General features: G+C 40.6%; 2 protein-coding genes across 5 annotated transcripts in view; one reads left to right on the top strand and one right to left on the bottom strand.

Annotated features, from left to right (window-relative positions):
• Window positions 1-6147, bottom strand: part of LARS1 (leucyl-tRNA synthetase 1) — a 55970-nt gene extending 49823 nt beyond the window's left edge. Inside the window, exon 1 of the mRNA XM_079772525.1 lies at window positions 5992-6147. Coding sequence (XP_079628651.1) covers window positions 5992-5997 — 6 coding nt within the window. The 5' untranslated portion in view covers window positions 5998-6147. The remainder of the gene's footprint in view (window positions 1-5991) is intronic.
• Window positions 6148-18275: 12128 nt separating this feature from the next.
• RBM27 (RNA binding motif protein 27) overlaps window positions 18276-23262 on the top strand; it is a 71019-nt gene continuing 66032 nt past the window's right edge. For all 4 annotated transcript variants that reach the window (XM_079772528.1, XM_079772529.1, XM_079772526.1 and 1 more), the window contains exon 1: window positions 18276-18520. In XM_079772528.1, coding sequence (XP_079628654.1) covers window positions 18462-18520 — 59 coding nt within the window. In that variant the 5' untranslated portion in view covers window positions 18276-18461. The remainder of the gene's footprint in view (window positions 18521-23262) is intronic.

A 23262-nucleotide genomic window follows, 5' to 3' on the forward strand; every position in this document is an offset into this window, starting at 1 on the left:
TTATCTCTCCAATAACTATGTTAAGGAGATCTTGTATATTATGTAATAATGAAAACTAGTAGTATTAAAATTAGGTAAGATTCAGTACAAATATACCATAAAAAACATGTCACCTCTATTTTACTATTTTTAGTTTTATCTATTTTAAATTATTTTTAAGCAAGTGCAAGAGAAGTACAAGAAACAGAAAGATGAAATGTCAGCTTACAAGGAAGAGGTGAAATGTGGATTAAAAGAAACCTGTCACACTCTAGCTGGTTTGGCCCAGTGGATACAGCCATCGGCCTGTGGACTGAAGGTTCCCGGGTTCGATTCTGGTCAAATGCACATGCCCAGGATGCAGACTCGATCCCCAGTAGGAGGCATGCAGGAGGCAGCCAATCAATAATTCTCTCTCATCATTGATGTTTCTATCTCTCTCTCCCTCTCCCTTCCTCTCTGAAATCAATAAAAATATATTTAAAAAGAAATAAATAAACTTTTAGATTTAAGAAAAAAAACTTTAATATATAACATTAATATATTTGTCTTTATGCCAAAATAGTTGTAAAATGTAATTTTAATATTTTTTACAGAGAAAGGGGCCCACAAAGCCGAAAGTATCTAGGGCCTCATGAAGCCTAGGTGTACCTTCTACTCTAGGGTTATGGGTTATAGGAAATACCACTGTGTTCTAAATTCCTCTTTACCTTAACCAACTTGAGTTTACTTCCATTGCATGCAACCAAATGATCCTTAAGACATTCACCCAGGGAGGCTATGAACTCCTGGCAGGCAGCAACTTTTAGATCTACTTACTCAGCACCAAATACAATGCCATAGACACAGAAGTTACATGACAAATATTTGTTGCTTAAAAATAACCATGAAAGCAATAATCCTCACAAATTATTTAGAACTGTATTTCTTTCACTGTAGGGAGCATGCTAGGTGCACAAAAGCTCTTCTTTGAGGTTTCTGCTTCTCAGAAAAACTTGTTCCTCAAATCTCAAAGGTTGATTGTAATGAAATCTGATATTGGCCCAACTTGTATAAACTTGAGGAAGTCACTTGATCAACCCAAACCTCAATTTCTTCACTGGTTATTCAACTAGGCAATTGGTTGTTTTAATTAGTTAAAAGGTTATTTAACTAGATAGAAGCTCCTAAACATTGGCTCTACTGATATTTTGGGCAAAATTCTGTTTCCAGGGGCTGTCCTGTGCACTGTAGGATGTTTATGAGCATCTCTGGCTTCTACCCACTAGATACCAGTAGCACAACCCCCTCAACTGTGACAACCAAGAGTCTCCAGACCAAATGTTTTCTCGGAGACAAAATCACCCCCAGTAAAGAAACACTAAACTAGGTAATAAACTTTTTCCTATATTCATAGTCTTCTGCAGTTCTTAAAACACTTTTATGAACATTGGTTTATTTGATGTTAACTACCTAACAAGTGAGCAGACCAGCGATTACCATTTTAAAGATAATGAATCTCAAGCTCCGATCATCATGCCGGTAAATGGTCTAGCTGGAGTCATCTTCTGACTCCTACTTTGCTTTCTCTTGGTACCGACCACATCTTAGCTCCGCCACTTACTAGCTGTAGAACCCTGGACAAGTTCCATAATCTTTTTAAGCCTGCATTTCTCCATCTATAAAATAAAGATAATAATTATACCTACCTTGTATTATTATTATGAGAATTAAAAGAGAAAATACCGTACACGTGAAGGACTTACTATAGTGCTGGACCCACCATGGCAAATTCTCAAAAAATGTTAACCATTATCACAGAAACAACTAAACATCATGTGCTTTTTATTAGGTGTGAAAAAGGCATTGTGGTTTTGTTTTAAGAGAACTTATCATTATGTATTTTTTAAACTTACTAAAATATGTATAGATGAAATGATTCAATGCCTGAAATTAGCTTAAAATCCTGAGGGGGTTCGGGATTCGGGTAAAAGATATATGAAACAAGATTGGCTGTGAGCTGCCAATTTTTGAAGTTGTGTTAGGGTACACAGAAGTACAAAATACTACTATCTCTACTTTGTTCACTATTTAAATTTTCCAAATGAAAATTTTTTAAAATAAATTTTTTTAAGTTGGCTACTATCATTATTACAATACACCCTCAGGTCCCTAGACTGATATACTGTGTAACTCAAAGGGATTAATACTGTCCAAAGCTCTATAAAATAAAAAGTATATTGTTTGCTCTTTACAAGTTAAAACTAATGTTCTATCCATGCTATTTCATGTTTACTGTCTTGCACAATTTACTACTGGTAAGGTTTTCTTTAGAAAAAGAAACTTTCCTAATGGGAGGGTGTTTGCAAAAAAAAAAAAAATCCCCAATTAGTTTACAGTTAGGAATAATACAATAATTAAGAATGGATCAGAAAATGACCAAATGATCTCAAATCCCACCTCTACCTCTTCGTAGATATGATGCCTTATTTTCCCCATCAGTAAAATGAGGATAATAATGGCACCTACTTTTATAGGGTTGTGTTGATGAAAAATTAAGTAAAACACTAATGCCTGGCACAGAATAAGCAATCAATACATTTTAGCTATAATTATTATAACTTGTTCTTTCTTAAAGGGATCTCTTATTGGATTCTCCCAATAAAACTAATCAACATCATGACAGTGAAAAAGATGAATATTTTTCAAAGGCCAAGAAGTGAATAAAGTGAAACAATAACATCTGCCATAAATAGTGCCAGTTTCCTTATATAAGACTTCAAAAGAAGGGAAAAAATGTAGTAAGGTCTTATAAAATTGAAAAGCCATTCCCATTAATACCAACTAAAAAAAAAAAGGACCTGCAAATTCCACTGGCTAAGAATACCACCCATGTGGGGTGGGGTGGGCAGGGCACTGAGCAGCCTGGAACAAAAGAAAAGCATTAGACCAGGAACCAGAGGGCCTGGGTTTTCCGGGAAAGCATAGTGATTGAGAAAGGAGTCAATCTGTTCAAGTTCTAATCCACTTTCATCATGTACTAGCTATGTTGGTTAAATTCTCTAAGTGTGGGTTTCTTCATTTGTAAACTGCAGATAATAAGAATACCTACCTCAAATAGATTAGTGTGAAGATTCTATGAGATAATGCAAGTAAAATGCTAAACATCAAGCATAACACCTAAAAAAATGTTATTGAGATTATTGGTCTTAACTGCTAGAATTCCAACTTAAATGATTCTTCAACCCCACTGAGAACTATGGATCCCAACACTTTTTCACTAATCCTTAGGTCCTTCCCACCCCAGGTCTTCACTTCTATCCTTTAAGTACTTCGGTATAGTCACTCCTTTGCCCTGTCGTCATCATTCTTGCCTGGAAAACTCCAGCCCTCCTAAGCATGGCTCTGCTCCTTCACTCAGGCTGAAAATGGCAGGAGATAAACACTCAACCATGCTGACTAGTCTCAATTTATTTTTTTCTTTTATTGATTGGTGAGAGAGAGAGAGAGAGAGAGAGAGAGAGAGAGAGAGAGAGAGGAAGTGGGGGGAGAAAGAGAGAGAGAGGAAGTGGGGGGAGGGAGAGAGAGAGAGGAAGTGGGGGGAGGGAGGGAGAGAGAGGAAGACGGGGGGGGGGGGGGGGGTTCCATATATTTATGCGTTCATTGGTTGCTTCTTGTATGTGTCCTGACTGGGATCAACCCCCAACCTTGGCGTATAGTGATGACGCTCTAACAAACCCTGCTACCTGGCCAAGGTGGACTAGTCTCAATTTAAATTCATGACCCACTAACTTAAAGTGATGTCCAGCAATATACTATTTCCTGAAATCCAGTTAGTTACTCCTTCTCCTACACCAGTTCTTCTCAAACTTAAATGTACATACTGTCCAGTACAATAGCCACTTGCCACACATGACTGTAATTTTTAAATTACATTAAAATTCAGTCCTTCCATTGCACTAGCCACATTTCAAATGACCAATGGCTACATGTGGCTAGTGGCTACCAAATTTGACAGTGCAAAAGTTCTATTGACGGCTGTCCTAGACAATTGTTTCATACCTTCTCCTCCCTCCTGAAACCCCCCAACACTTCCTCTCCCATCCTTATTTTTAGGTGAAAACCTTGGTTCCTAATTCAATGAGAAAAGAGAAGTGAACAGAAAATGTCCACAGCCTCCCTCATCACATCTACCAAGCCACATGCATCTGTACCCATATATTCTGCCTTCTTTCCTGGTACTGAGAAGGCTAAAAGGCTAATTCCAATGTAACCCTGATATTTGGGGGGCTAGCAATCTGAATCTGTGCAGTAACCTAATGCACATTCTTGATAACCTATAATTAAGTCACTGCCCCTTTCCTCCACAATCTGGTCTTGCCATACCTGTTACCTAATGCTCACATTTTATAGAGGCCATAAACCATGAACAACACACAACCCCCGGAGGGGATTATCAGTACTGGTGCCAGGCCAGGCCCTTAGATATGATCTCAAGACCCCCATCCCAACCCACGGGGCATTTTTGCAAAGCCCATGAAAGGTCCGGAAGTCCCCATCCATATTTGGGAGACAAAGAAACCAAAAGGGGATAAGAGAAGGGCTTCCACCATATCGGTTTGCTCAGACTCTGGAGGCAACTCCTCTGAGACCGCCGGTGTAATAAAGCTGTGTAACTCCATTTCTCTAAGCATCGCTTGGGTTGCTTCGGTCTTCTACAACAGTACTATAGATTAATGTGGTCCTATTTAACTACCCACTGATGCACTTTATCTCATGCCCCCTATTCTATTCAGGAGCACCACTCCAGCAATCATCTCTCTTATGCATCAATTTTCTCTTTCTACAGGATAATTCTCATGAGCATAGAAGCACTGTATAATTTCTCCTGTCTTAAAAAATAAAATAAAAAGCCCTCGCCCTGACCGGTTTGGCTCAGTGGATAGAGAGTCGGCCTGCAGACTGAAGGGTCCCGGGTTCGATTCCAGTCCAGGGCATGTACCTTGGTTGTGGGCACATCTCCAGTAGGGGGTGTGCAGGAGGCAGATGATTGATGTTTCTCTCTCATCGATGTTTCTAATTCTCTATCCCTCTCCCTTCCTCTCTGTAAAAAATCAATAAAATATATATTTTTTTAAAAACCCTCTTTTAACCATCTATTTCCACTTTCCTTTATAGACTTCCTCAAGAGTTATCCATACTCATTATCTCCAGTCCCTCTCTTGATAGTCTTTCCAGAACCCACTCTTCAAGCAGCAACCTTCAAGGCCTAATTATGACCTACATCAACCCACTGATAAGCCTAGCCCCCACACAAACACACATTCATCATCATCATCACCAATCATCTCCCCCTGGATCACTGTCTTTTAGACATACAATCCTCCTTGCTTTTCACTCTCATGGTTGCCTTTGCCTGGGAATCTTTTCCCCGACACATGTAGTTGCATGGCTTGCTCCCTACTTCCTTTTGGCCACAATGCCACCTTCTCAACAAAACCTTCCTTGGTCAACTTTCTAAAATTGCAACCCTATCCCACCCCATACTCCCTAGTCCCGCTTCCAGTTCTAGTTTTTTCTTTAGCACTTATCAACACCTGACATATTACACCATATGTTTTAGCATGTAGCCCACACACATCTAAGCAACATGAATGCAGTCATTTTTGTGAATGCAGTCATTTTTGTGTGTTTACCGGGATGCGCTCAATTTTTTGTTGAAAGGAGGAATCAATGTTACATACTCCTCTCCAAATCGGTTTTAGAAACTCAGGTGGAGTAATACACATGACATTAAATAGTCTCTGTAAAGTGAAAGACATCAGTTCCTGGCTCATCCGCTAACAAGAAAAGGCACATCCTCACAACAGCCACGCCTTAAGCTTTGAGGGCAAGTCCTCCCCTTTCTTTAAAATAAAGGATTTTTCCCTGCAGGACAGCGGCTACCACATGGAGCCTCTAGTTTTTGCAAAACACACAGATCAGCCAGTTCTAGGGCCCAGCCGAGCTGACTCTCTTCCCACAAAAACTCACCGCCATGGCGCTGCCCAGCCGACAGTGCAAACCCACGACCTCGGCGATCACCCTCAAAGGAGTAGTTACAACCTTTCAACCTCCCTATCGGGACACCCAAGCCTCTCTAGACACTGAAGCACACACTTCACGCCTGCTGAGGCAATCACCAGCTCACTATTAACTACCACCGGGTGCATCTCGTAGCCTGCCGGGAATTGTAGTTCCAAAGCTCTTAAATCCCAAGTCCAGCAGGCACTTGTTGACTACAATTCCCAGGGAACAACGGGATACCGGAAGTTGACTCGATAGACCACTCAGAGGTGACACTGGTAGTGATGTCACGTGCACGTTGAACTACAAAGTCCATAATGCAGTTCGGAATCGCGGATGGCCGCCAGCGCGCGCTGAGGTAAAGTCCCCAGCCTTCAACCTCTTCACCCCGTAGAGCTGGCTGGGTGTCTGTCAAGATGCCAGGATGCAAAGTTTATTCATCTTTCAGTGACAGGTGCTAATTAAGGCTTGCCACTGTGCATGGATATTTATTACTGTCGGTGGTATTCAACAGCCCAGAATTTAGACATTTTATAACCATTTAACAATCTCCATTTTTAAGAGAGAGGCTGGTAACATGCCTGGTCTCAGTTTCAACCTCAGACTATTTCAACTGGGCTACCATTCAAGGTTGAGCTGTCTGATGCAGTAGTCACTAGCTACTTGTGGCTATTTAAATTTAATAATTTAAATTAAGTTCTTCAGTCGCACTAGCCACTTTTCAAGCTCTCTGTAGTTTATGTGGCTGGTGTTTACCATATGATCCGACACTGAGGAAATAGAACATTTCCATCATCAAAGAAAGATCTGTTTAAAAAAGCGGTGATTCCATTCCCCCTGGTCGGGTAGCTCAGTTGGTTGGAGCTTTGCCCTGATGCACCAAGTTTGCAGGTTCAATTCCCGGTCAGGGCACACACAAGAATGAACCAATGAATCCATAAATAAGTGGAACAAAAATCAATGTCTCTCTCTCTCTCTCTCTCTCTCTCTCTCTCTCTCTCTCTCCCTCCCATCCTCCCTCCCTTACCTCTCTCAAACCAATTTTTTTTTTTTTTTTTTTTATAAAAGATGTTTCCACCAGGCCTGCGTGGCTCAGTGGTTGAGTGTCGACCTATGAACCAGCCAGGGCACATGCCCAGGTTGTGGGCTCAATCCCCAATGTGGGGCGTGCAGGAAACAGCCAATCAATGATTGTCTCATCATAGATATTTCTATCTCTCTCTCCCTCTCCCTCTCTTAAGTCAATAAAAATATATATTTTTTAAAAATAAAAAAGGATGTTTCTATTTTTTTTAAGTGGTTATTCAAGGCTTTTACTTTCTGATGGTCAGATTAGTTACTCTCATATACATTCATTTATTAATTGAGTAAACATTTATTAAGCATCTACAAAGAACTTTAGGGGAGGGGGGCAGCCCAGAAGTGTGTTTTCCCAAAGGACTAGGGGGGGAATTATTTTTAATGAAAAGAGGTCAGAGCAGGGATAAATGGTGATGGACAGAGACTTGACTTGGGATGGTGAACACAATACTAGTACAGTGTACAGATGACGTGTTATCGAATTGTGCACCTGAAACCTGTATAATTTTGTCACCCAAGGTCACCCCAATAAATTCAATAAAAAGAAAAATATTTTATCCTAGAAAAAATAAAATTTTTATTAAAATAAATGTAAAATGATATATGCTATGTCTGTATTGTCAAACGAACTCAAAGAGTCAGGACTCTTTCCGCCATGTCGCAGCCTGTGGAAGCCTGCTGGGAACAGGACTTCTATAAAGGCAAACGTGTCTGGAAGGCCATATTCTTCTGGCTATAAGCAGGGTCTCTGGGAGCGCACAACTCTTCTTAATATCGAAGGTGTTTACACTAGAGATGAAACTGAATTCTATCTAGGCAAGGGATGTGCTTATGTGTGCACAAGGCAACGAACTACACAGTGACACCTGGTGGCCAAGGGAACAAAACCACAGTAAGCTGGAGAAACGTAGCTTGTGCTCATGGAAACTGGTTCCTGGCAAATTCCTAGTCAATCTTCCTTCTAAGGCCATTGGATACAGAATCTGTGTAATGCTGTATCCAGTAAGGATTTAGACTTATTGAAAAGTAAAAGTGGATTTTTTCCTTTTGTAAAAAAAAGAGTCTGGAGGCTTTGGCTAGAAATGATGATTTATTTAAGGGTCTTAGGGTTTGCAAATCATAAACACAACTAGGCAATACCCAGAGTTGTCTGAAGAAGAAGAGCTAAGTGTTCCTATAGTAAAAAATATATATATATTCTTGAGAAGAATCAATCCTGCATTCTTAGCCTCTGGGTTGGTAATCCTCTAGGTGACTGGTGGTCTGGATCATAAATGTCAGGTGATCTGGTTATGTGAACATTCTTTCCTTAGTTTTTCAGGGGTAATCAGGGGGTTATCTGGAGGTCTTACGTGTATCCAGGCTTTGATGCATGACCAGAAAGTTCAAATTTTAAGTTCCTAGGCTAGTTAAAGCAAGAATAGAATCATTTCCTCATGCCTCAACCTACTTTATTTTAGTAATTTAGCAGCTTGACTATAGTGACTTCATTGTATTTCTTCACATGTACGTTTTTCAACAACTAGTTTTTTAAAATGTATTTTTATTGATATTAGAGAGAGGAAAGGGAGGGGGAGAAGAGAAACATCAATGATGAGAGAGAATCACTGATCAACTGCCTCCTGCATGCCCCCCACTGGGGATCCAGCCTGGGCATATGCCCTGACCGGGAATCAAACCTTGACCTCCTGGTTCATAGGTTGATACTCAACCACTGAGTCAGGCTGGCCAGGCTCAGCAACTAGTTTTGAAATAAAAATCTAATGATGGCCTAACACAATGCCTGGCACATGGTACGGGCTCGATAAAAATTGGTTGAATGAAAGGAAGAAGGAACCTTAGGCTGTAGAGAACCTACCAGTGGCACTCCTGCCTCTGGGCTCTTACACACGCAAATACTCTCCATCACTTTCTGCCCCCTCTTCCTTTAGCTACTAACCATTTAGACATCACTTCCTAATAGCCAAAATCTGGGTTAAATGTCCCCTCCTAGGTCTTCCCTGGAGCACCACTTTACTGCCCTCCCTTGAGAAATTTATCTGCCTGTTTATTTATCACTAGACTGTAAGCTCCATGACAGCACAGGCTGCCGAGCACAGTGTCTGGCACGTAGCAGGTGCCTTATAAATATTTATTAAGTGAATGAAAGCATCCTCACCCTCTATAGCTCTTACAACTATGATTATACTTTCCTGTTCCAATTCTGCCATAACCAGTACTATTGGTCATCTTTGATTCATCAGCTTCTAATCCACATTGGTCATTGAAACTACTCATACAACAAATACTTAGTAAGCACCTCCTAGGAACCTGAGATATAGCGAGGATATAATAGGGAACAAGACAGACATGGTCCCGGCCTTCATGGAGCTTACAGTCTAAAGGGATAGTAAAGAAGAACATAAACAAGTACCGATGTGGTTACAAATTATGAAAAACCTACTTCCATACCTCCAACTTCATCATTTTTAATTTTCCTATATAAGTGACTAATATTCTTCTTTTAAGGGTCGTTTGGATTCCATGCATTCGAGAAAAAAAATATTTACCTTCTACTATGTGCAAGGCACGACCCGAGATGCTGGCGACAACACTTGAACAACATATGCACAGTCTCTCCTCACAGTCTGGTGGAAGAGGCACACCTTGAAGCAATGGGCGTGGTGGGAGGCTGTGGCGGCATTGTAGGCATGGAAGGAACATGGAAGGAACACTGTGTTTTACCATAAAAGATCATTCTGAAGAAGGGTTGGGAGGGAGCAAAAGGGGAAGCAGGAGGCTATTGCAATTGTCTAGGTGAGAGGTGATGGTGGTTTAGATGGTGGTGGTGGCAGTCAAGGTGGAGAAAAGTGAACAGATTCAAGAGATATTCATAAAACAAAATTTATTTTTTTTTAAACAAAATTTATTTTAATAAAAATTTTTTTAATTGGGAACTGCTCTAGATAAATGACATTAGAAGGGTTGCATAGTGAATAGGAGTCAGGCTCTGAATCAGACCAAGTTCATCATTTACTAGCTAGGTGACCTCGGGCAATACAATTAACCACTCTGTGAATGAGGGTAATAATAGTAAGTGCCTCATAGGATTGCTATGAGGATTAAAGAAATCACATGTGTATAAACCACATATATCTAACTGGCATGTAGTAAGCACTTTAAAATGTCAGCTATTTTTATTATTATTTTATGAAATTGATCTATAAACATTAGTCTGATTAAAATATGAAAAATCTTACCTGTGCCCCATAATAATCTCTTCTCCAGCCTAAGTGAACTAGTTATCACCATATAATTGTGTGGTATTCCTTCTCCAGCTGTCAGATCACATCACGATCATTCTTCAAAACTCCACAAGAGAATTCATTTCCTCTTTTTATGTTTTTCCCCCAAACCCACCCCACCAGTAAATCTACTCAATTCAATTGAGTCAGCATTTCTAAATTTAGACCCATAAAACTATAATTAGCTTTGGCCTGTCTTTGAGTACTTTTGTATTTGCTTTTTGTGCATATTTTCCTAACTTCCCCACCCTTAGATGACACAGTTAAGGAAGAAATTGTGGGCACTTCTTTTGATACATCTGTTTCATAAGAATGGGACATTCGATGAATATGGGTGTCACTTTCCTACCCTAATGGACAACTACAGTTTTTAAATGATTTTTTTCCTCCTTTAGTGTTTGCTTTTATGTTTCCTGAATGGTGAACAGATTTTTTTTTTAATGATACAATGAGTGAGTATAAAGAGAAGAAAGAAGAACCAACCCTTCCAGGACTTATGGGCTTAGCTGACCCTGGGTTGCTGTGTGTGCAACCTCTGCCAGTTAATGGGCCTCAGAGGAAGAGTGTGTGCTTTGGTTATGCTAACAGGCTTTGGAGTAAGAGGCTTGGGTCTGAATTGAGACTCTGTCCCATACTAGCTCTATACCTCTGGGTTCTCATGTGTAACATGGGGGTGACCATAATACCTACTGCTTAGGCTTGCTATGAGAAAATGAGCTACACCAAGCCATGTGATTAGCCCATGCCTGGTTCAATGTAAGTGCTCAAGAAATATTAAGCTAAAGAAAAAAGAAAGAACACTAGAGAACCCTGGAAGCCAGTTCGATCAGTACTAGGGTCTGAATGTTTGTGTCACCCCCGCCCCCCGAAGTTTGTATGTTGAAATCCTAATGCCCAGTGCAATGGAATAAAGAGGTGGGGACTTTGGCAGGTGCTTAGGTCAAAAGGATGGAGCCCTTATAAATGAGATTAGTGCCTTAGAAAAGAGAGCCCACAAACTCCCCACCCCCTTTTGCCTTGTGAAGATACAAAGAGAAGTGTGTGACCCAGAACAGGGCTCTCACTCAGCCATGCTGGCACCCTGATCTCAGGCCTCCAGAACTGTGAGAAATAAATTTCCGTTGTTTATAAGCCACCCAGCCTGTGGTATTTTGTCATAGCAGCCTGAACAGACTGACATGAGCTAGAAACAAATAGCCATGTTAATTAGGGAGCGTTGTATATTTAGACAAATGTAACCAATTTAGAGAAGTTGCATTTCTCAGGCACCAATATTTTGAGAAACCCCTTTTGCCTGTTTTTCTTCTAACGTGGTAATATTTGTCATTCTTGGAATTAGAAATCACTCACTCATGCTACACCACTCCAGACTCAGGATCCACAAGCTGCAGTCAGCCACCTTGTCAGCATTCCACAGGGCATGGCCAGCCTGTCATGGCATCGTATGGGAAACGTGACATCTGAGTCATCAAAACACTGCTTGTCATCACCATTACTATCACCCCATCATCATTTGTGGAATAGTCCAAGGACTCCTTAAGAAATGGAAGGAAGGAAAGAAGGAAGGAAGGAAGGAAGGAAGGAAGGAAGAAAGGGAGGGAAGGAGGGAGGAATAGAGAAACAAGTAAAGATGACCAATCACATATTATTGAGATTCTAATTTCAGTGAGTATATTTTTAAAATTTATTTTGTGCATTTATGATTTTTATGATTTCTATTTTTATAATATCAATGAAATCAGAGAGGTCTAAACTATACAAATTGGGGGTACAACCATGGTTCTATTTTATTTTATTTTATTATTATTTGGTCTGGTTCCCCCTAGCCAGAAGTCAGCATCTTCCTATATCTGCTATTCCATATTGTGTCTGAGAGTGTGGACTCTAGTGTCAGATTGCTGAACACCTTGGTGTCATCCTTGATTCCTCTTTGTGTTTCATACTGACAATGTGTCAGTGAAACTAACTGACTCTACCTCCAAAATATATCCAGAATCAACTTTTTCTCACCATCTCTTTCACTGTGAATCTAGTCCAAACCACCCTCAACTTTTGCTTGGTTTATTGCCTTCTAACTGGTTTCCCTATCTCCACTTTTGTCTCCTCCAGCCTGATGACCATAAGGCAGCCATAAGTTATCTTGTTTAAAAATTTAAAAAGGAGACCAGATAATTCTAGTCATCTGCTTAAAACCATCAGTGTCTTGCAGTGTCACTCAGAATAAAAACCCAAAGTCTCAACCATGACCAACAAAGTCCTCCATGATCTGGACCAGGGGTCCTCAAACTTTTTAAACAGGGGGCCAGTTCACTGTCCCTCAGACCGTTGGAGGGCCGGACTATAGTTTAAAAAAAACTATGAACAAATTCCTGTGCACACTGCACATATCTTATTTTGAAGTAAAAAAACAAAACGGCAAAAACACCCGCATGTGGCCCGCGGGCCGTAGTTTGAGGACGCCTGATCTGGACTCTACCTACCTCTCTAACCTCTTCTACCATTACTTTCCTCCTGGCTCATTCTGCGCCAGCCCCTTTGCTTCCCCCTCTTTCCTGAAACATGCCAATCGAGTTCCTGCCTCAGGATCTTTGCATTTCCCTGGAAAGCTTTCTCCCAGATTTCCGCTAACACCTTTCCTGTCTCCAGACACCTGCTCAGAGTCCTTTTAGCTTCCCCACCACGGTCTATCTTCTCACTTTGCCTTATTTTTCTTTACAGAAGTATCCCATCTGATATATTATAGTTATTTACTTGTCATCATTCTCCTCCTGTTAAAATCAATCTCCAAGAGAATGCCTATTTTCTTCACTGCTGTATCCCCAGGGCCTATAACAGTGCTTTGCCTATGATAGGTCTTCAATCAATATTTCTTGAAAGGAAGAAAGGCTGAACACACGCACTGAAAGAGGCTAACCCATTCGAAGTTGCTTGGCAGGGGGCCTGGCACACCATGAGTACGAGTTCTTATTATATGATGTGTCCAAAGTCCAAGGGGCTATTCAATCCAAAGAAGAGAGGGCAGTTTTTCCCCCTAATATCAGAGGGATAACCAGAGAGAACTGAAGTCTGGTCAGTCCACTACTGTTGCTGTTTCCTGCTGAAAAAAAAAAAAAAAAAAGTCTACTGCAGTAGAGCTTTGCACATTTCTCCTGGATGCTTTTCTAATCTGCAAGGATGTCAGATCTGGGTCCCCACACAAGTCCGGCAGGAGCCCATGAAGCCCTCGGTGAATGGGGCAAGGACTGTTTTCTGGTTTGTGCACACCCAGAGATGCCACTTTGAACCTTTTCTTCCTGTTGACACTACTCTCAACTGGGTGAAGCAACTTTTTTTAAAAAAAAATTGACATACTTGTAGTCATATGCAGTTGTAAGAAATAATGCCGAGAGAACTCTTGCACACTTTTCTCAACTTCCCTAATGGTTAACTTTTGCAAGACTATAGTATAATATCATAGTCAGAATACTGACCTGGATACAAGTTTTACTTGTATTCATTTGTGCTTGTTTGTGTGTGCATATATGTCTCTCTATATAATATATATATTTAATTTATACAATGTTATCACTGCTGTTGTTCCTGTATCCACCACCACAGCCAAGATACAGAACAGTTCCAACAGCACAAGGATCCCTCATGTTGCCCTTTAATAACCACACCCACTTTCCCTCCACACTCCCCATCTCCCTCTTCTGTTCTTAAAATGTCATTGTCAAAATGTTACATAAATGGATATATACACGTATATAATATGTAACCTTTGGGAATTGGCTTTTCTCCTCACTCAGCCTAATTCATCTAAATTGTTGCATGTATCAATAGTTCCTTCCTTTTTATTGCTGAGTAGCATGCTATGCTACATATGTATCACAGTTTGTTTCACTACTCACCTGTTTAAGGTCATCTGGGCTGATTCCAATTTTTGGCTATTATAAATAAAGCTGCTATAAACATTCAAGTACAGATTTTTGTGTGTGAACGTAAGTTTTCATTTCTGTGGGATAAATGCCCAGGAGAGTAATTGTTGGGTCATATGGTAGTTGCAGGTTTAGTGTTTAGAGAAAATACCAAAAATTGTTTTTCAGAGCGACTATACACTATTTTACATTACACCAACAAAGTATGCATGATCCTGTTTCTTTACATCTTTATCAGCATTCAGTGTTGTCAGTTTTAAAAATATTAGCTATTTTTATAGTTACATAGAGTGAAGCAATTAAGAAAAAAACTTACAATATAGTTCTCTTAGGAAAACAAATCTACATTTCCATAACAAAGAGAGACTATCTGGTTGACTCATTTGTAGGCCAGCTCACCTTGTCTTTGTATAACTAAGATGCAAATGACTTTTATTGAGGTAACTTTTCTCTGAGCCAGCTGGACTGCTCCAGGAGACCCAGACTCAGGAGAGACTGATATTTGATCGTTGTATTGCTTAATTAAATGATCATCTATAAGTGTACAGGCAAGAGAGGGCCTGTTTATAAATATGAGCTTCCTAGATTGTAATTCTACTGAAGCTTAGTTTAATTGCATGTAAGGGAAGCACACTGTGATTGTAAATTTCACAGCGAAAATTGCAAAATGACTCGCAACCTCTTTTTATTGTACATCGGGGACAGCTCTGGCCACAGGGTAGAAAATAATGACAAACAAAACGAAACAATTTGTGGGCATGACCTACTCTAATCCTGGAAGGCCTATCTAACCCTGTCAACACTTGTGTGAAATCTCATTGTTGACAGTTTTTTCTGATTGAGGCCCAGTTATCCTCAAGCCAAGAAAGGGAACGTGCCTGAATAAAGCTGGTTTAGATGTCTGTTCTGTGGTCACTCTCTCTTTTCAATGCTCCATATTAAGAATCCCTCTTTTCCTAAATAAATGGGATTTCTTTCTCTCTCCTCCTGTGAAGATAAAACTGAGGAAAAAAATCATTAACTATCCATTTTATACATTTAATTAAGGAAAGAATACTTGTTTAAAATCAATCTTACTCTCTATATTCAAGAACGGTGCCTAATAGATGGTAAGGGGCTCAATACATACTTGTTGAATGACTTTTGAATGAACCACACATTTCATATTTCATTGTTTGATAGATAGTTAATTGAAGGTTATAGGTATGGGCTTTGGAGTCAAACACACATGGTCAAAGCTGGGCCTTTCCACTCATCAGCTTCATGATCTTTCTGGGATGCACTTTTCTTGTCTCTGTATATTGTTTACTACCCAGAGGTACTGTGAGGATGAGAGGCAATAATTCACTAAAATATTAGCATAGGGCATGTACTCAACAATTTTGGCTATGATTATTATTTTTGGTGCCTATTATATCATCAGAATCTAAGCTCTCAAGAGACAGTGAATGGATATAACTGTTCAAATTTTTGTCTCTGCCCCAGCCAGGAGCACAGAATCAGGTACATGGTAACCATCACTCAATATCAGTGTATTGAATATATGTGTGTGTGTGTGCGCGCATTGCATTTGTATGGCTAAAATCAATTCCTCATTCATTTATGGGTTGCAAATGAGTCAGTTCTGTGCATAGGATGAATGCTACTGAATAAAGTATATGGGAAATTCTGGGCCATGGCTACTGACCAAATTTGAACAGCTATTTAGCAAATGAAATGAGCCAGGCATGGGAGTGGGATTGACTATATTGTGTCCCCCTTCCACTTCTGGAAAAGCAACTCTTCTACAAATGCTACTTTTTAAAGATATAGTTGCGATTCAATATCTACATTCAAAGCAGTAGCCCTAATATGTATATAATGTAGTCAGTCTAGAAAAATAATATAATAACATCACAATTTGAAAAATAAAGGAAAGAAAAAAAGATTATTCAGGTCCCCAAACACGAATATTACTGTGATCATGTCTCTTCTACTCTCTGTTCTTGGTTAAATGATGCCCTGGGTGATAGAAGCCAGTGTCTCAGCAACCTCGCCTCTAAAATAAGGCCCTACAAAATTTGCTCTATAAATACATTCAAAAAGTACTTTGAAATTCTTGCAGAGGAGTGATTTATTGTGATAAAGGCAATTTCTGTTCCATTTCTATCATACTATCAAGTTCCTGTCTAGCCTTAGGCCTAATCAAATCACTTGTACATTTCTCTTTTTTAAATTTGTGTCACTTTGGCATAACACTTTATCTCCTTACGGGGAAATTAAGTAAGGGGGGAAATGTAGGTAAGCATAAAGGAAGAAGGGGAGGAGGAGAGAGGGAAGAAGAGGCAAGAGTTGGATGTGAGAGAGCTCTGGGCTTGTCAGAAGATCTGGATGCTTCTCTGCTCCACCTGCAGACATGTGTGATTCTGGCTGAACCACTCAGCCTCCTTGTGCTTTTCCCTCATTTGCAAAGTTGGAGAGAGATGTCAGTGAAGGTGGTTTATTAGATGATTTCTAAGTGCATTTTGTTTTTTATTACTTTATGTAAGGAGGTGAACAAATTGAAGCCAGCAAGCCAAACCCTGTTGGCACCTGTTTCTGTACACCTGTGAAGTGAACATGGCTTTTACACTTTTAAATGGTTGAAGTAAAAAAAGTCAAGAGAATAATATGTTGTGACACATGAAAATTATCTAAAATTGACATTTTCATATGTTTTCATGTAAGTTTTATTGGTACATAGCCATAATCCTTTGTTTACATCTTACCTATGGCCTGTTTCATGCCAAGAGGGCAGAGTTGAGTAGTTGCCAGAGACCTAAGGCCCACAAAACCAAAAGTATTTACTATCTAGCCCTTTACAGAAAAAATTTGCCTACACCTGCTCAATGCATATTTAGTTTAGTTTACCTACTTATTTTGGGTTGACCCATCTCTTTGATATGAGGTGTGTGCTCATCAGGTATTTTTCAAAATGTCATTAATATAATGCATAATCCCATAAACTGCCCAGCTTCTTAAGAAGAGGGACTCTGTTTTGTTCACAATTAGAATCCTAGTGTCTTACACAGTGCAGGCATATAGCAGGTGATCCGTATTTGTTGTTGAATAAACATTTTAACACCAGTGCCAAGCCAATTTCAAAATTCCATAAGGAATTTCTCCGTTCGTGCAAACTAAGTTGCCTACTTCGGTAATACAGATTTTTAAAAAAATTTAAAAATCTTGTTTGCTGACCAAAATTCTCCCTGCAAAAAAAAATCCCCACTGAATTTTAGGCATGCAATGAAAAGAGAATTTTAAAAAAATTCGTATAGTTTTTCTGCCTAAATAAAGCATTTATATATTTAAAAAAAAAAAAAAACAAACCCCAAAAAACAAAAAACAACAACAACGGGTAAAATTGAAATGGCCTCAGCCTTTTACATCCGTGCGCCACGTTTTTAAAATGACGATTATTGGAATCCAAGGCATGGTTGTCAGGACATTCTTCGTAATTTAAGCAGAGCGGCAAAAAATGCAAGCATGCACGCCGAGCAAAATGAGTGTAAGGGAAAAAGGTAAAATTTTGCATTCCTTGCAATGTGAACGTGTTGCATGCTGTGTTGCAGATTTACTACAGCTGAGTCATTTCGGGACACTAGTGTGTGTTTCCAGGAAAAAGGAGAGGAAGGAACCAGGCTGAGGGGCTCGCCGGGTTCCCCCAGGCACTCCCAGCAGCAGACACCGGTATTCCCGAGCGGGCGGCGGCGTGGTCAAAAAAAGGCGCCACGGCCCCTTTAAGAGGCACAGCACCTTCTCCAAGATACCATCTTGCACCAGGAGTTCACGTAAGCTCTCCACCTACCTTGCTATATCCCTCCTTAACTGGGTACGACTGGCCGGCGGGGCAAGCGAGCCTTCTCATTGGCTTTGCGTGCACGGCCCTCTCTCTTTTATTGGCTCTCGCTCCCGCCACTCGGCGCTAACTCCCGCCCCCCTGAGCCGTTGAGGTAGGTTGAGTGAGGGCTCTTGGGTTAGTTCCTGTTAGGCCCCGGCCGGGGGAGTAGGTTGAAGTCTCTTAAGATGCCCGGTGGGCTGGGGCACCGGGGGCTGTGAAGAAGGCGTGAGGGGGCGACGAGGGGAGACCGCGGCAGGCCCAAACGAGAGCGGCGGCCGAGCCCGCCTTCCCTGCACCATGCTCATAGAGGATGTGGATGCCCTCAAGTCCTGGCTGGCCAAGTTACTGGAGCCGATGTGAGTGAGCCTGGCTGGGCCGGGGCCGGCGAACGTGGGCGTTGGGGGCCCGCGGGACGCGGGGGGAAGGGGGGCGGCGTGAGGGAGGGCGCCGCGGAGGGGCCGCTGTCGGGAGGTCCCGGCGTCTTCTCTGTAGTACTATCACCACGGTGGGGGGGAGGGGAGAGGAGGGAGAGCAAGGGGCACCGAGACCGTGTGGCTGTGGGGCCTGTCGGGAAGTGGGGCGAGGGCTGGTTCAGTCTTGAGTCTTGGGGTGCTACCGGGGTAGCAGGAACAGTGAGGGGATTGAAAACATTGCTGTGTGGGAACTGCGAGGGATAGCAGGGCTATCGAGGGATTTTTAAATGTGGATAGTGGCATCTTGAAGGGGGATAGCAGGGTATCCAGGGCTTCACAAACAATATTGTTCCGGGACGAAAAGATCTGGAAGCGGCGAGAATCGAGGAGGGCCTTTTCAAAACAGGGCAGACAGGGAGGGGAGGGATGTGGAGGGATTTACAGAGATTATTGATAGTCTCGGAAGGGTTTAGGAATAGGAAAGTATTTGGAAAACATGGGGCAGCTGAAAGGGAAATGTGGGCATTGGAGTATTGTGGGAATTATTGGGGAGCTGATCAATACGATAAAGGTTTTCAGGGATTTCAGATATTATTGATGAGCTGATAGTACTAGGAGAACTGATGATTTTTAGACATCCTTGGGGCTTGGGGGGAAATGGAGGTTTATGCGCTTGATTGGGGGTTGTAAGGGCCACCCTGCGACCTACCATTGGAGGAGGGGCTGGCAGGGGTATACCTGCAGTTTCTCGAGGTTTTTTAGATGCGGTACTGGAGGCACGAAAGGGGTAGTGGAAAGAAGAGGAGTTTTGTAAATATCGTTGAAAGATCGAGAGGGCAACCGAAGATACCGAGGTGTGTAGGGTTATTGTTGAGGTGCTGAAAAGAACGAGGGGCTTGTTTTGAGATAAATATTTTGGGTAGTATTTGGGACCCATGAAAGGGAGAGCAGAGGTATCAAGTTTTTGTTGGCTTTGTAACCATTTTAAAGGGGCAGGAGTGTGTATATTTGGGACAAGGGGTTTACATAGCTGGTCTCTGAAACACGTCCCCTAGAGGGAAGGCTGAAGGGGAGGATTGGAGAGAAATGCTACCTTTCCATTCACCCTCTTGGGAGAGAAGGCATGGACAGAGGAAAGGGAAAGGATCGCTTCCGCCCCCTCTTCGTTTCTGCTGCTTCTCTTCCTATTGGAGGTGAGGACTTTCTGGCTGAATGAAAGGGGGTAGAGGAAGCGACGGGCAGGCTTGGCTTCATGAAGTCCCATCATGTAAGTGGAAGAATTGAGTTTTTCAGAGGTGGAAGTGAGGGGTATAGTTTGGGAAGTGTGGGGATAGGGTCAAGTTGGGGCTGTTGAGAAAGCTACTTCCCGGTGTATTTTTTGGCCCTCCTGAGAAATCTTGTTAACTAACGTCTGTTGTTTTGCTACTTTGGTTTCCTGAGGTGAGATTGGAACACCTAGGAAGAGTCATCTGTAGTCCAATGTGTCAGCCTTGTGAAGGCAGGATGTGTAAGGGAGGCAGGCTTAGGGGAATTTTGGTGTCTGAAGTGGTATTTGCTTTCTGAAGATGAGGATGTGAGTAGAGCACAGGTGTGAATAAATGTACACCAAGGGCTTCTGAGTTCTACATTAGTGATGGCCAAGTTTTGTTGTTGTTGTTTTGTTAATCCTCATCCAAGGATATTTTTCCATTGATTTTTAGAGAGAGTGGAAGGGAGGGGGAGAGACACAGAGAGGGAAACATTGATGTGAGAGAGACACATTGATTGGTTGCCTCCCACACATGCTCCGACCGGGGCTGGGGATGGAACCTGCAACTGAGGTACCGAGCCTGCAACTGAGGTACCGGCCCTTATCTGGGAATCGAACTCGTACCCTTAGGTCCCCGGGCCCATGCTCCATCCACTGAGCCAAACCGGCCAGGGCAGTGAGGTCTAGTAAAAGTGAAAATGACTTACTGATGTACTTGAAGTTTTGTAGAAGAATGTGGGCCTCCTGGATGTGCATCATACTTTTTCTACAGTAAAAAGTTTTGGAGCACAGAAATGGAGATGGAGTGTGATAAAGGTGAGAAATAGTGAAATTGATTTAGTAAAATTGACCATATTTGGGAAAGGCTGAAAAAAAAGAAAAATGTCAGTGTTTAAAAATTCTTTACCTCTATGCTATTTAATGTTTAAGAATCCAAAAACTTATCTCCTGCTGTTTATGTTGCCTTTTTGTGTGTGTGTGTGTGTGTAACAATTTTTCATACAAGCTCTGATTTTGTTTGTTGGTAGAGATCATTTTAAAAGTATTAAATGTATTAAAAAAATTTTTTTTACATATTTTTATTGATTTCAGAGAGGAAGGGAAAGGGAGAGAGAGATAGAAACATCAATGATGAAAGAGAATCATTGATCGGCTGCCTTCTGCACGCCCCGCACTGTTTCCGAGCCCACAACCCAGGCATGTGCCCTTGATCAGAATCGAACCCGGCACCCTTCAGTCCACAGGTCGACACTTTATCCACTGAATAAGTTTTAAATATATATTTTATGTCTTGGGGGGTAGAAGGTGACAAGTTTTAATATTATAGTTAGTTGTGTGTTGTTGTTTTTTAAAGCTCCCTAAAATGTTTCACTCTGGATAGTGGTTTTTTTGTGTGTGGTGTTTTTTTTTTTCTTAATGTCAAAATTTAGTTTGAGTAGGAAGTTAAATTTCTTTTTTTTTTTCACTTTCTTTTTTTTTTAAATTTCTTTATTGATTAAGATGTCACATATTTGTAGGAAGTTAAATTTCATAAGGGTCTTTTCACTAGGCTTTTTTGGCTGTTTATATTGGTAAGTTTATAGATACTTAGTAATTTTCATGGGTAAAAATTACCTTTCAAAATGAATATTTGAGTTTAGTTTCCCCATTTGTTTTCTTTTTTTTAAAAAAAAAAATATTTTATTGATTTTTTTTACAGAGAGGAAGGGAGAGGGATAGAGAGTTAGAAACATCGATGAGAGAGAAACATCTATCAGCTGCCTCCTGCACACCCCCAATTGGGGATGTGCCCGCAACCAAGGTACATGCCCTTGACCGGAATAAAACCTGGGACCCTTCAGTCTGCAGGCCTACGCTCTATCCACTGAGCCAAACCAGTTTCGGCACCCCATTTGTTTTCAGTTTATGTTCAATTTAAAGCACACATCATGTTTCTATCTATTCACTTTAATTTTTGTTACTTTTTTAGGATTAAAAAAGAATCTAGAATTAGTACAACTTGGACTTAACAATATAGAGGCATTCATAGAATTAGAAAATAAAAATACTTATTTTTAATTCACATAAGTAATGGTTTTGGATGGAAGTGCTATGAAGAAATGCAGATATCACATGTATTTTCATTCTTAGTATGTTGTTATGGGAGATTATTTTTTGTTTGTTTAGACATCCTAAAATGTAATAAATGATATGCTGAAGAGGGATGTATTTGTAAATTTACTTTTTGCATATTCCAGATTCAAGGAAATTTTCATGGCTGATTGGCATGTTGCTACAACATAGCATTTCAGAGCAGTTGTTAAGTTTTCAGATAAACGTAGTTGCAGTGGGTATGTTGGAATGGTACCGTGGCACATGATTTCCCACTGCACTTCCTTGTTTAACTTAATTTCCAGTTAACTAAATTTATGAAAGTTTTTGAATCTTTAGGGGTTTTTAAGCATATTACAGCTTATCACTGGTAAAACAAAGGCATGTAACGGGGTATTTCTAAACCAATCCAGTTTACATGTGATTATTCCCTATAGACAAGTTAGTAATATCATGTGTTGATAAGAGCTCATCTGTTACCTTCCATGCCATCTCTATTGCCTTCCAAATAGAGATGTGGGACATATCTATTATTTGTATTAGAGGAAAGACAGAAGGAGGGAGCCTGGAAGAAATGGCTTCTTAACTGGCTGGGAAAAACCCAGTACCATTTTTGTTGGCATCAGTAAAGGGGAGAAAAACCATATTAGTCAAGAAGTTTCTATCTTTTTTCTACTGCTGCATGAACAGACTGAATTCACAGATCTTGTTTGGGGGCCTCATCTTTCTTCACTTTAAAAATATGCTAGATATCCTAGTCATAGAGGCTGTGTAGGGATTATGCACAATTAGAAGATGCCGTGGTTTCTTTCTATCAGAAATAACTTCATTTTAAGTATGGGAACCCCTTAAAAAGTAAGGTCCTAAGTGAATGTTAGGGATAAATGAGTCACTGAAGAAATTTCTGCACGTTTAGAAAAAGTTCAGGCAAGCATTTTTCAATAACACACATTCCTACCAAAAATGTTTTTAATGGGGAATGTTTTAAGTTACTTATATATTATACATTAAATATATAAAAACATATGCAGTTCACTACTGCTTGTTTGGCTTATTGTAAAAATCTTTTTAAAAAAGGGTTTGTAATACTTTTTGGAGATTTACACCTATCCATCCATCCATCCATCCATCCATCCTAGTAGAGCATCATTATGTGAATGAGGCCATTTAATTTCTAGTTTTATGTCTCCAATTCACTGTGGGACTTCGGAGAAATTGTCTGACCTTTTTCTGTTAAACAGAGTTAATTTTATTAGCCTTTTACCTACCTCACAAACATAGTTTGAATATTAATGATGCAGACCTAGTGCTTTGTGTACCTCTGAATCATTAAATATAAATGAAA

Source organism: Cnephaeus nilssonii (assembly GCF_951640355.1).
Source record: "Cnephaeus nilssonii genome assembly, chromosome: 5".
NCBI lineage: Eukaryota > Metazoa > Chordata > Mammalia > Chiroptera > Vespertilionidae > Cnephaeus > Cnephaeus nilssonii.